We start from the raw sequence: 15,038 nt of genomic DNA on the forward strand, positions 1-15,038 counted from the left end.
GTCCCTTTAATGTTAAAGATATGAAAAGAAACTCATAATTTTTTTCTTGATCACCTTTTTCCTATCTGTCCCTGACTGGTTGTTAGTCTTCAACCTTTATTTTAAGACAAGAGAAACAGAACACAACGTTTCGGGAACTCAGCCCTTAAAGGGACATGAAACCCACATTTTTTCTTTCATGATTTAGAAAGAGAATGCAATTTTAAACATCTTTCTAATTTACTTCTATTATCTAATTTGATTTATTCTCTTGATATTCTTTGCTGAAAAGCATATCTAGATATGCTCAGTAGCTGCTGATTGGTTGATGCACATAGAAGCCACGTGTGATTGGCTCACCCATGTGCATTGCTTTGTCTTCAACTAAGGGTATCTAAAAAATGAAGCAAAATAAATAATAGAAGTAAATTGTAATGTTTATATTCTATATCTGAATCATGAAAGAAAGATGTTGGGTTTAGTGGCCCTTTAATCATTTGAAAATCCAACTAGTGTAAAACACACCCCTTTATACCATACAGGTAGACATACTCACAGGGGAATAATCAGCTTATTATGACATCACTATCACCTGCTGGACAAACATTGATACTATATCAACCTAACAATATTTATATATAATTATCCAACATATACCAAACCACATGGGCATTTAATTAGGTAAATAATAAAATAAGAATTACAAGTATGGTGGTCCTTGATATCAAACTTAGTACCCCTATGTGGATGGACAAATTGTAGTCCTTTAATCATATTACCACAACTAAAACACCCAAAACAGGGATAGCAACCTTTGTTTTCACAAGTAATGTACCCCAGTCTACTGGTTTTTCCACTGCCAATATCACTCTTAATAAGTGAGTCCTTCAAAGTTGGTGCCCTTCTTTATGCAGGCATTGTTATATTTTTAAACTCTGTTATAGATGAGTTACATTCCCTCAAAATGTGCCAGTATTTTTTTAATAATATTCATGATATATCTACTCTGTTTGTTAAACTGGCTTACAAACACCATATGGTCCATATTCTTATCATTCTGATTCAAAGTATTAGGTATTTTCAACAATTCCTCCCTGTTTATAATTTGTACCTTTATATTCTCCTCAGTTTCACAGGGTAACCCCTGTCCAAAAATAATCTCCACCCCATCTCCCTTAGTCTCACCTCCACGAGGGCTGGATCCGAAATTATCCTCTTAACCCTCAAAAACTGACTGTATGGAAGGGAGTTCAACAAGGAGGAAGGATGTGAACCGTCATATCTCAACAAGTTGTTGCGATTAATAGCTTTTTTGTAAATGTCAGCATGTTCATGTATATATTGGCGTAATTCGGGGCGACATTAGAACCCATTGCCGTCCCCTGAGTTTGCATGAAAAACTGATCTTGGAATAAAAAATAATTACACTTCAGAATGACAGTTAATAACTCCATTAAAAATGTACATTACAAATCAGAAAATTTCCCACTAGAGGCCATAGTTTATTCAGTCACATGTCCAGGCGGACACGTGACCCGCAAGCAAACGAACATAACAGTGGAAGAGGGGCCTGGCGGCGCAGAATGCAGTTTATGGCCAAAGCTGCATCCTTTTCTGGTTCCATCACTGTCTTGGGTGTTTTAGTTGTGGCAATATGATTAAATGACTACAATTTGTCCATCCACATACGGGTACTAAGTTTGATATCAAGGACCACTATATTTGTAATTCTTATTTTATTATTTACCTAATTAAAGGCCCATGTGGTTTGGTAGATGTTGGAGAATCGACTAGGAAAGCAAGAGAGCGCATGAGTCAGCATAAGTCCAATATCAGAAAGGGGGATGAGGATGCCCCTGCTTCTAACCACTTTGTGAAAACAGGTCACCAGACATCACAACTCAGGTTTCAGGTTATAGAGCGAATGAAGGAGGGGATAGAGAGCTGTTACATAAGAGGCGTGAGGCCTTCTGGATTTTCAAGTTAGACACATCACATCCCTAAGGCCTGAATAGAAATCTAAATTGGTCCCTTTTTCTCTGATACAAGTTAAAACTTCCTTATGTTCTCTGGCAACTGGCATGGCTCTGCTGGATGTGCTGAACTCCTATCCTTGTTTTGTTACCTGACTGGTTGTTAAAGGGACATCTTATGCTTTTGCATAACAATTGTGCTTGTCCTACACTTCCTAGAGAGGCCAAAAAGTAAATTCTGTCATATTAGGTTTTCTTCCAGGGCATGCAAATTAAAAGCTGGTTAAGGGTTGAGGCATTATGCAGCATTTTGAAGTAAACATATGACAGAATTTACATTTTGCCCCAAAGGCAGAACATTCTGTGATCTGAGATGTCATTGCAGAAAATGCAGCTCGTCTGCAGAAAGGACACATGCTGGAATGGTTAGTGCTTTTGCTTTGCAGCACTGCTCCACATCATACCTACCTAGGTATAAGTTAAAAAAAAAAAAAATACCAAGAGAACAAAGCGAATTAGATAATGAAAGTAAATTGGAAAGTTGTTTAAAAATTTCATGTCTATCTGAATCATAAATGTTTGTGTTTCATGTCCCTTTAAGCATTTTGTAATCTGTTTACTGTCCCTTTAACAAAGGAACATGAAACCCAAAAATTTTTCTCATGATTCAGATAGAGAATATAATTTTAAACAACTTTTCAATTTACTTCCATTATCTAATTTGCTTGTTCTCTTGGTATCCTTTGTTGAAAACCATATCTAGGTAGGCTTAGAAGCCGGGAGCTAGCTGCTAATTTGTGGCAGCACATATAAGCCTCGTCATTGGCTTACCAATGTGTTAAACTAGCTTCCAGTAGTGCATTGCTGCTCATCCAATAAAGGATGCAAAGAGAATGAAACAAATTGATAATAGAAGTATATTGGAAAGTTGTTTAAAAACATATGCTCTATTTAAATCATAAAAGAAAAAAAAAATGTGTTTCATACCCCTTTAATGGGACCCTAAACCATTTTGTTTCTTTTCACATACTTTTTCTTAACCCCTTCACTACCAGGAGTTTCAGAGAAAAACTTGCCCAAAATACTGGAGAATTTACTATCACTCCATTTAAAACAGAGCCTTTGTTTTTATTTTATTTATTTTTTTATTTACCTTTGAAAAAATATACATAGTTAATTTTGGCATAAAGAGTATATATATATATAAATTTTATTTTTAAACTATTTTTGATTATTTTAAAGTCTTTCTGCAGCTATGTCTATATGTCTATAAATGATGCAATGGGGTAACAATCATTTGGTATAGCAGAGATGTGAAAATTCTCAAAATTATCCCCAAAACTAAATATAATTCTGAAGTAGACAACCCAAGATATTGATCTAGGCCCATTTGGGTATATTTGATGGCACTATACAATCATAAAAATAACTTTTTAACAAACTTTGGGTTTTTCACTGAAATTATTTACACACAACTACTGCAGTAATAAGATAATTTGTGGTAAAAGCTTCTCTGGGAACCCCTTTATTCAGAAACAGCAGACATGCATGGCTTTGCCATTGGTTTTTAACAATTAGAAGGACGCTAATTGCACACCACACTTCTTAAACTCACAGCAGTGAAGGGGTTAATCATGTAGCATCTAAGGTTAATTTTTGCTCTAGGAATTGACAGTATTGGCTGCGCTTTCCAATTGCTATATGATTTTATATATATATATATATATATATATATATATATATATATACATACATACACACATACATACACACACACACACAAATATAAGAATATAAAATGAAAATACAAAAATAAGAACTGTAAAATGATACAAAAATCACTGTATTGTGAATGGAATTAAGTGACCTGTAAAGTAAGAAGCAGGTCCCCGAACAGTCACACCTGAATATGAGTGATTTCCTGGGTAAGACGTGAAGTCCCAAGTATCTTTCAATTGCGATGATCTTTATATTTAGGTGTTGGAGTAGGTAAATCCAATGGTAAAGCCTTAAATTGGAAAGGCTGTGTTTGCTGCTCAAATAACACAGGGAGAGCCGTGATTCACCTCCCAGGAAAGCGGACGAGACAAAAAAGAAGAGAAGAGCGGATTTACGTTCACAAAAGGTCCTATCAGCCTCATTTGACACCAGCCGTACATAACTCTGAAACACCCGCTCTCCTGGAAGTCAATAGGTGTCATTGCACGCTGCCAGCACAGGTTGAATAAGAAGCGGACTGAGACTGTATCTAAAAGTACTGGATGTCGAGGACGCTGTGGTAATATTTCTTGTGCCTATTTTAACCCACTATCTTGTACGTTTTTTTTTTTGCGCTTTATGGCCTATTAAAACGTTAACTCTTAAGAGTGGTCCTGCGCTCTTCTTTTTTTGTCTTGTAATTTTTGCTTGATCCCTCTCAAATAGCTCTTTTCCCTCCCCCATTAATCACCACCATCTTTGGTTAAGGGATTTTATATTTTTTTTGTAATATAATGATCCCTCCACATCCACCCACCACCCTGAAGCCCCCCCCCCCCCCCTTCAAACAGCGCCCTAACCTTCCCCCCTTCACACTACTGTCCACAATCTTACTGCCAACTAGTCTACCAGTAACAAATTATACTTTTTTTCATATTGTTTTAAGTAGTGTAGGGCAGGGTTTCTCAACTGCGGTCCTCAAGTACTAACAAGCAAGATTTTCGTTAAAGCTGAACTAGAGAACAAGTGAAATAATCAGCTGATGGGTTAGAGCAGGTCAGTAACTATTGTTACTGATCAGCCGATTATTTCACCTGTGCTCTAATTCAGCTATAACAACCTGGCCTGTTGGGGGTACTTTAGGACCACAGTTGAGAAACACTGGTGTAGGGGACATCCCTCCAAAATCATTTTGTTTTACCCCTCCCAACACCGGCCATTATTGTTCCATAGTGTAGGGCATCCCCATCCTTCTCTCCCCCTGCCTTCCTCCGCACCCCCCGATAGTGTAGGGAACCACTGCCCTAGGCCGATCCACCTGCCTCCCCTCACACTCAGCCCCAAATATAATCATTACAGAGAGTGACAGACAGTGTCACTAACGATTTGCCTTCATATAGTAAGGGTGCCGGTCAGCACTCCCTTACCATATGAAGGCAGATGCCTTTTGCCCTCATTTGGCACAAAAGGGATAAATGGCTTCAGAGTTTAGATATGAATAAGCTTTTTATCCTCGGATAACTGTTACAACATGACTATACTAGAAACTAGTACCAATACACACATTTCTTTAATATTGATTTACTTTGTTCTTTTGGTATCCATTGTCGAAAATCATACCTAGAGTATCAGAAGCAGCAAGGCACTACTTTGAGTTAGCTGCTGATTGGTGGATACACATGCTTGCCTCTTCTCATTGGCTCGTCCTATGTGTTCAGCTAGTTCCCAGTAGTGTATTGCTGCAACTTTCAACAAAGACACAAAAAAGCATGAAATAAATTTGATAGTAAAAGCAAAGTGGAAAGCCATTTAAAACTGTATGCTCCAGATTTCTAAAAAAACAAAAAACAAAACAAAACAAAAAAAAAACTATGCGCTGTATGAATTGTGAAAGAAAATGGGTGTTTCATGTCTCTAAAATAGCATACTTTAAAAATTGCATCTGCATATTATTTTCAGGTTCATATTTGCTTTGAATAGATTGTTGTGTCCCTCTACCTACTGAAGACAACCTGTCTAAAGAAGTAGTCATTTGCAATCTAATTACATGATGACAGATCTGCTCTTCAGAGTATCATGCATGCATATACCCTACCCTTGAGAAATCTGTAGTTTTATTTAAACGTGAGCATGTGGACAAACATGATAGAGTAGGGGAAATTGCAGCACTAAATGTGAGTTTCTACTGGTAAGAAAGTGAGGGGCAATGATATGGATGAAGAGGTAGGAAGACACCGTATTTTAGCAATACTTAATGTTATATCACATTACCTTCCTACCCATGGCCACCTTACAATGCTTTGTTTCTGGTGCTACTTTGCATTTAGTTACAGAAATATGCTGACATTTAAAAAACGGCAACATTTCAAAACTCTAAATGTGGACATTCAGGTCTTTGTGAGAAAAGATGTCAACTTACACTTAAAGGGATACTAAACCCAAATTTTTTCTTTCATAAGTTTAGGCTCCAATTTAGCAAGCGCTACCCAGATGCTGAACCAAAAATGTGCCGGCTCCTAACCATACATTTCTAGATTTTCAAATAAAGATACCAAGAAAACGAAGAAAATAAATAAATAGGAGTACATTAGAAAGTTGCTTAAAAATTGCCTGCTCTATCTGAATCGTGAAAGTTTAATTTTGACTAGACTACCCCTTTAAGAAAATTGGCTGGCTTTACTAGTTCAAGTGAATTTTATTTTTTAGCTTTTTTTGGAAAAAGCCAATATAAAATATTTAACATATAAATGGAAATGGTCCATCACGCTCATGAACTAAGAAAGTGAAAATGCATAAACAATGTAATCCAGCTCGAGAACTTGTATATTTACAGAGTGTGCAGGTTATGCCGGATAAATAAGGTTAAGGAGGGTTCAATCAAAATACAACTGGCTAAATAAATCAAGTGAGCAATTCTCTTCTTCCCTCTTTTGGTTCTGTAAAGTTATTTCTTTGTTGACTTTGAAAGATAAATCCAGGATCTGCCGAAAACTCAGGGATAGTTCTGCATCAGTCTTTAAAACAAGCTCCTCAAGCTCCTTAATAGTGTCCAATGATTCTGCGTTTTGGACAGCAGAGCGGGACATTGCCTCTTGTAGGAGTGGCTCTGTTATAGCCAGTTGCTTCCGCAGGTCCTCCAAGTATTGTTGATGATTTCCAACAATATGAACATCCTTTATTGGAAGCTGATGTCTGGTGCAATCCAGAGCTGTAGCAAAGACTGTGTAATTGTCCTTAAATTTCTCCTCCGCGATAGTGGAGGGAGTCAATGCCTTTGCTTGCTTTTCCAGTAAGTCATTAACTTGCTCTTCTTGCTGGAGCACTGACAGTTCCCGTTTTAACACATGCACCTTTTCCTCTAGGTTGTTTTTCTCCTCAGTCACCTGTAAAAGGTTGTTCTCTGCCTTCTCCTCTAAGCGGCTGAGATTCTTTTGCATTTTCATGGTCAAATACGTAGACAACAAGGTTTGAGATTCAATCATTTCTATTGTTTCTTCAGGTACCAGGTATAGAGCTGTGGCTTCTCTCTTGTTTTTCTTCTGCTCTGCAGACAGCGCTAATTTTGGAGTCAGCCTCTGCATTGTTTTATCATTGATAACAGAGATGTCTAAATCTGGGCGTGCAATTCTGTGGCCTTCCAATAAAGTAGACTGCAAGTTATTTTTGACAAATAGACTTCCATCCAAAGTGTTAGAAGGCAATCCAGCCAAAACCTTCATCCTTTGTGGTGCAATTGATCTACGTGTTGGTGTCCCACTGCCACCTCTTTCGGGAGGTTTCTCGGCAGAGCAGGTAGTTATATTAGCCACATTTTTCTTCCCAACCTTACTCTTATCATACTGCATGTAGCGAGATTTCACAACCTTTGTGGCTTTGGACTTTTTAAGAGCTGAATCTCCACTGCTGCCTCCTGAGATGTTCTGGGACTCATCCTCCAATAATGTAAGCCTGGCATCAGGTAGCTTCCCCTCTCCTGCCCTGGAATGTTAATGTGATATGAAACATAATCAAACCATGAAATAGTGTTGCAATTAATAAACAATTGTTTTTAAAACAAAATTTAAAAGAATGTTCTAACAGTAAATTCCATATAAGCCCTGCCTTAAAACAGCAATGGGCAAATGACAGCCTTGGCTTATCTTGGCACTTTGCATATTTACCAGTAGAAAACACATACCCTCTATGTTACTTTACATATATTGCTGCTACACTCCCCATCTTACAGAAACAGTGGACTTGCACACATTTTATATGGGCAACACAAAAAAAGGCTATAAAAGTAGTGTACAAAGCGCCCTTTTAAAGTTCACATCCTTTGCCGTAACACTGGTTACTTTACCATTAAACAATGCCGGTTTAACCTTCCCAAATAACAGGATTAACCACGCCAGGAATAATAAATGTAAAACTACTAAAATCAAAATCTAGCCGATTTATACTAAAAACAGGACCTATTACTGAAATGGGTACCAACTCGATTAAAGGGACAGTGAACTCCAATTTTTTCTTTTGTGATTCAGATAGAGCATTCAATTTTAAGCAACTTTATAATTTACTTCTATTATCCATTTTTCTTTTGCTATCTTTATTTAAAAAAAAGAAGGTATCTAAGCTAAGGAGCCAGCAATGTTTTAGTTCAGAACCATGGACAGCAATTTTTTATTGGTGCTGTCCAATCAGCAAGGACAACCCAGGTTGTTCAACAAAAATGGGCCAGCATCTAAACTTACATTCTTGCTTTTCGAATAAACATACCACGAGAATGATGAAAATTTGTTAATATGAGTAAATTAGAAAGTTGCTTAAAATGTCATGCTCTATCTGAATCATGAAAGAAAAAATTTGGGTTCAGTGTCCCTTTAAGTAAAACACATTTAAGCATAGCTGGATTTAGAACAACATGGTTAAAGACATATGAATCCCACAATTTTCCCTTCATGATTAAAATAGTGCATATAGTTTTAAAAATCTTTCCAATTTACTTTTATTATCAAATGTGCTTTGTTATCTTAGTATCTTTTGCTGAATGAGCAGCCAGCAAGGTTACTAATTGAACCCAGCTGAATTAGTGACTGTGAGAAGAGGCATATGTGCAGCCACCAATCAGCAGCTAGCACCCAGCAATGCTTCTGAGCCTGCCTATGAATTCTGTCAACAAAGGATACAAAAAATAACAAATTAAATGTTAAAGAAGTAAATTGGAACTTTGTTTAAAATTACACTCAATGTCTCAATCATGAAATAAAAATGTTGGTTTCCATGTTCCCCATTAAGGCTTCAGTAAGCCATTCATTATCGTTTTACAATTAAACAATACTATTCATAAGGTTATCCGATACAGTATAAGCACCTAAGTTACTATATTGGATTTTCATAATATTATTTGTCCTGGGGAAAAAACAATACACCTCCGGCAAGGTCCGGTTCCCACAGAGTACACATAAGCATCACGACAAACACCACAAGCAACTACAAAACTACCTACATTTGATAACGGCAGCGGCCCAAGACACAGCTGGCGGGCTTGGCTTATAGGAAACACCCACGTGGCCCTAGCAGTTCCAATAAACCGGGACCCGGATGTGTCCCTTTCTCCTAACCGACCGTCCAATCAAAGTCTGCAGTGCTCCCGATGGCAACGTCAGTTCCGGTGTGTCTAGCCGGCAGACTTGAAGACAGAAAGGGTGCCCTGCTGTATATTTCCACTCAGCAACCAATCAACTAATTATCCTGCGGTGGTGACCCTGGCATTGCACCATGCCATTTGACTTCAGGAGGTGAGTGACCTCAGCGGGCAGTTTCTCTATATGGGAGGCGAGTCTGGTGAGTGGTGAACAGGGGTGTCTTCTGCATCCTTTGCTGCACAACCCCTTATGAGATGCACATCATTAGGTTGCTCCTCCGCTACAAAGAGCTTGCAATCTAGTGTTGTCTGTCACTATACGAACGTGAGCATTGTAAAGTTCTACATTTATTATAACTGTGTCCATCACTAAGATAGAAAAAAAATATTTGTATTCTTCGTCCAGTAACTAACATACAATTTCAACAACTTTCCAATTTGCGTCTATTATCAAATGTGCTTCATTCTCTTGGTGTCCTTTGTTGCAGGAGCACCAATGCTCTTCTGGGAGCTAGCTGAACACATTAGGTAAGCCAATCATACGAGGCTTATATGTGCAGTCACCAATAAGCAGCTAGTTCCTAGCAGTGCATGGCTGCTCCTGAGCCTTCCTATGTATACCTTTTCAACAACGGATAACAAGAAAATAAAGACAATTAGATAATAGAAGTAAAATGAAAAGTTGTTTATAATGACACGCTTTATCTGAATCTTGAAAGCTTTTTTTTTTGTTTTATGTCCTTTTAATTAAACTATGCTTTGTGGTCATTCAGCATGATTTGGGTCTGAACTTCTGACGCCAAGTTCTCAGTGGTCACTGTTTTTTCTTTCATTAAATCTTTCCTTGGCTGTTAAGAGAGTACACATATGCATTGGCATAGACCTCATTGACCCCTTAGGTATCTGACATGAGTGTAGTGCTCAGCAATGCAATACATGCCTTTTAGACAGCCTTTGGATCAATGCATCCTACTTTTTCACTTTTCAATTTTTTTCTTTTATAGGGTTATCCACGTTTCCTCTCAATATTTCCCCAATATACATTCTTAGCCACATTAGTGTAATCACTTCAGGTATACAGTAATTATGCATGACCATAATCACTGGGCAAACTGTCATTAACAACAGAACACTGTTTTAATGCACGTTGCACGGATATCTTTTTAAGGTCTAAAGCAAACATATAGGGGCATATTTATAAAGCTTCGTATGGAGATTGATGCCCCGTGTTTCCTGCTCCATAACCTGTCTGCCTGCTCTGAGGTGGCGGACATAAATGAACCCGATCGAATATGATCGGGTCGATTGACACCCCCTGCTAGCAGCCGATTGGCCGCGAATCTGCAGGGGGCGGCATTGCACCAGCAGTTCACAAGAACTGCTGGTGCAATGATAAATTCAGACAGCGTATGCTGTCAGCATTTATTGATGTGCAGCGGACATGATACGCTACATCGTATCATGCCCGCTCGCACCATAATAAATAGGCCCCTTAATCTCTTCAGAAAGGCAGTACAGCTCTTCCATTGGTTTCTTTTTAAAGGGACATTAAACTTAAAATATGATAATACATGTGAGAGGTCACTATTTAAATTGATATTGAAACTAACAATTATTCACAACTCGCCCCCTAGTGACAAACTGCTCGCTTGTTGGCTGATGAAAACTAACATTGCTCTATTGGAGGTCAATTGCCTGCATAAAAACAAAAGCCTTTTTTTTTTCAGGGCAGGGACATCCTAATTGTTATTAATAAGCTGCAATACAAGGCTTTTTGTTCAAAATCTAGGGGCCAGCCCATACATTTAGGAGCCAGAAATCTTTGGCCATCCGTATGATATATCCGTGTGTATGTGTATATCTAATTATAAGATCTAGCAGCACCAAGTTACATTTTTGGTGGTGACTGTTGGGGGCTTTGATACGTTAAGCATGAACCTGATTTTATGGCTCTAGTGGCTTGTCGAGCCCTGCTTTAATACATTTTAATTGCCCTCTTTATTAGTTGTCACTGTATCAATAATAGTAATCTTACTGATATAGTAAATGGTACCAGAAGACAATGCATCACCACATATTATTAGGCTATATCGTCATCAATCATCAGGCTAACTTTTAGTTTTATAACTTTTTATTGTCAATTTTACATCTACATATTATTCTAAACCTGGGGTCTCAAAGTACCAGCCTTTGGGCCATTTCCGAGCCGCAAACAGGTTATATGCGCCCTGCAGGACTGACCCACCAGGATACCGGGAAATTTCCTGGTTGGCCACTGCATCTAGGCCTGGTCAGAGCCTATGCTACCTTAAGACGTTAGGGAGCACCTGCAGTTTCCTTTTTATTTGTGTTGCTGGTACTCAGTGTGAGTCAGAATGCAGCTTAAGCTCTGACACATCACTGAGCGCCGGCCAGAAGGAGTGATTAGTATGTTCTGTACCACCCAGAGGTACAGACCAATCCCTCCCCACTGGACTACCAGGGATGAATGTTTAATGTTTTTTGTTAAGTTATTCTCTGTTAAAGATATATCTAGATCGGTAGTGTGCATATGTCTGGTACACAACATGTCAGGAAATAGTGCTGTCATCTAGTGCTCTTGCTAATGCATAACATTGTTGCAAAACTGCTGCCATATAGTGCTGCAGACATGTGCACACTCTTGAACTTACCTTCCTGCTTTTCAACAAAGGATAACAAGAGAATGAAAGAAATTTTATAATAGAAGAACATTGGAAAGTTGTTTAAAATAGTATGTTCTATCTGAATCATGAAAGAAAACTGTTGGGTTTTATGTCCCTTTAAAGATTATAACCTTAAGCAACATTATACTACTAAACTTTCTGATCAGTATGGAAAGTATGCGGCAGAAAAATGGGAGAAGCAAATTGCTCAACTTCAGAAAGGCCTGTACATGCAGCAAAATATCTTCAACCGTGCAAAAAAAGGAATGTGTTGAAGCATTTGACTCCAATCCAAGAAATAGCAGCACCTTGCTTCAAATCATATATTTATTACAGAGACAAGTAACAAGATTGCAACGTTTCAGGGGGACAACCCCTTAATCATGCATGATTAAGGGGTTGTCCCACGAAACGTTGCTTTCTTGTTACTTGTCTCTGCAATAAATATATGATTTGAAGCAAAGTGCTGCTATTTCTTGGATTGGAGTTTTTGCTGAGGAGCTGGCCAGTGGCTTCTGATAGCTTGCACCCTTTATAACCTTTGGCTGCTGAACCTACATTGTGTTATTTGCAGCATTTGACGTCCGCTATATTTGAGTGAGCTGGTTGCAAAAGCAGGGAAGCCATCTAGTAAAGGACAGTTTCCTAAAGTGATTGTAAATCCTAGCGTTTGTGAAGCGATAGGATTTACAATTGGAACAAATACAGGGGACTTTCACTCATGATGTTTAAAATGTCATGCTGAAAGTTCCTTTCCTTGTTTGAAGCGTTCGCTGCACTGAGCTGCTCAGGCAGCCCACGGTAGAACTATATTTTGCTGAGAGGTGACGTTTCCACCTCTTAGCCAATAGCCGTGCGGGCTTGAGCTTGAGGAGCTCAGTGCGGCAAACGCTTCAAACAGATAAAGGAACTTTCAGCATGAAGTATTTTATACTTTATGACTGAAAGTCCTCTGTATTTATTCCAAATATACCATTATTATATCAGCGCTGTGGAATCTGTTGGCGCTTTACAAATACCTGATGATGATGATGATGATGATGATGATGATAATAATAATTATATGTGTATGTTGCAACAGGTGTGTATATATATATATATATATATATATATATATATATATATATATATATATATATATTTTTTTTTTTACTCAATAAAAATTAGTTTGTAATTTTATTTTTCTAAACTCTATTATCAAAACTCGTGTTGCTAAATATTTGCAGTAGGTAACCTGTCTAAAATAAGCAGAAATTAAAGTGAAGGTAAACTTTGGTGAATGACAGCCCATTTTTTAAAAATACTATTAAAAACAGGGGCACTTTCATTCATCACAGTTTACAAAGCAGCTGTTTTGATTAAAAACTTACCTTTGTTTTTTTTCACAGCTAGAACAGCTTCCCCCTCCTGGAAATCCTCTCTTAACACATCAGCAATGACTAATCCGGCTTCCTCCAATCACGGCTTTCCCCGTCATTGCCTGAGGCCATACTTTGATTGGAGGAAGCTGGATTAGTCATTGCTGACATGTGAAGAGAGGCTTTCCAGGAGGGGGAAGCTGTTCTGGCTGTGAAAAGAAAAAAAGGTACATTTTTAATCAAAACGGCTGCTTTGTAAACTTTGATGAATGAAAGTGCCCCTGTTTTTAATAGTATTTTTAAAAATCAGGCTTTCATTCACCAAAGTTTACCTTCACTTTAAAGGGACAGTCAACACTTACTTTAACATGTTTTTATATTGAAAATAACAAAACGGAGGTCCGCCTACACTATACCCCTCCTGCCTTGCCGCCTTGCTTCTGTCCTAATCAGCGGCGCTAACTACTCTAATACCCAGTAAATATGGATGCCGGACTCCCCCCACCATTACGTAGCTGCCTTCTTCTTCAACTTATAAGCAAATCAGAATCCAGGCATCGGACAGAAATTGCAAGCGCGTGCAATTTCAGTCCGAGGACTGGATTCTGATTTGCTTATCAGTTGAAGAAGAAGGCAGCTACGTAATGGTGGGGGGAGTCCGGCATCCATATTTACCGGGTATTAGAGTAGTTAGCGCCGCTGATTAGGACAGAAGCAAGGCGGCAAGGCAGGAGGGGTATAGTGTAGGCGGACCTCCGTTTTGTTATTTTCAATATAAAAACATGTTAAAGTAAGTGTTGACTGTCCCTTTAAGAACATTTCACTGTGTTTTTCTACTGTTTTTATTGCCAATGTGTCAATTTGATAGACTATCATAAAAAGCATCTTTAAATTTAAAGTATTGTTGCCAGCAATTAAACAGCTTCAGTTGCCGGGGAAGCTAAAATATCACAACAAAACTGTATCTTTTTAGAAACTACACCCCAGCTGCATCAAATGAGGTCTTATTTGTATCACAAATCTGAAGTGTGCAACAAATAAGTGAAATTAAACAAAAGCCACATGTTCATTTATATCTTACACACTCAAAATTTGTGCTAGGCGTTTTAGTACAAGGTGGTCTGAACATCAGCGTAATATGAAGAAAAATTTCAGATATCATAGTGTCTTCAGACATTGTAATAACATCCATAATGGAGACACTAAGTGTTTTTCAGTGACCCCCATTGAACATATTCCTAAATCTCACCTATACAATAGTTTTTTCAGACTCAGACAGAGGTTGTGTCTGACTCTGTCAATTAATTATTGTATGTCTGATGGTATTTGTACATATTTACTCTCTACACTTAGATTTTATTTATTGGACTTATAGGTTACAAATATTTATAGTGGATAGTTATGGTATTTCTTATTAAATTTAGTACCTTATAAGAAGTTATACGCATACATTAGAGCTGGACTATACCAATTTACTTTGTTTGTGCTGATGTATGTTGTTCAACATAACATAATATGCTTAAAGGTGACCATTGGATTAATCTTTTGTGTGTGTGTGTATATTGAATCGTACATTTATATGTCTACTTATCCCATATGTCATTTTGCAGCTGTGAAAAATATCATGGATATATATATATATATAAAGGACACCAGCGCTAAAACTAAAATACCACTATGTTAGTTTGATCTATCCACTGGTTGTGTCTTATATTGGATAGAT

At 37.8% G+C, this 15,038-nt stretch overlaps 2 protein-coding genes across 2 annotated transcripts in view; one reads left to right on the top strand and one right to left on the bottom strand.

The window, feature by feature from the left end:
• Positions 1-6,325: 6,325 nt before the first annotated feature.
• HAUS8 (HAUS augmin like complex subunit 8) lies at positions 6,326-9,244 on the bottom strand. The gene is made up of 2 exons (XM_053717132.1): positions 9,136-9,244; positions 6,326-7,628 (listed from the first exon to the last, which is right to left on the bottom strand). Coding segments are annotated over exons 1-2 (1,107 nt in total). The 5' UTR covers positions 9,138-9,244; the 3' UTR covers positions 6,326-6,523.
• Positions 9,245-9,276: 32 nt separating this feature from the next.
• The window catches only part of ERGIC1 (endoplasmic reticulum-golgi intermediate compartment 1), a 352,939-nt gene continuing 347,177 nt past the window's right edge, over positions 9,277-15,038 (top strand). Inside the window, exon 1 of the mRNA XM_053717133.1 lies at positions 9,277-9,427. Coding sequence (XP_053573108.1) covers positions 9,408-9,427 — 20 coding nt within the window. The 5' untranslated portion in view covers positions 9,277-9,407. The remainder of the gene's footprint in view (positions 9,428-15,038) is intronic.

The sequence above is a fragment of the Bombina bombina genome, chromosome 6, assembly GCF_027579735.1.
Source record: "Bombina bombina isolate aBomBom1 chromosome 6, aBomBom1.pri, whole genome shotgun sequence".
NCBI classification, from domain to species: domain Eukaryota; kingdom Metazoa; phylum Chordata; class Amphibia; order Anura; family Bombinatoridae; genus Bombina; species Bombina bombina.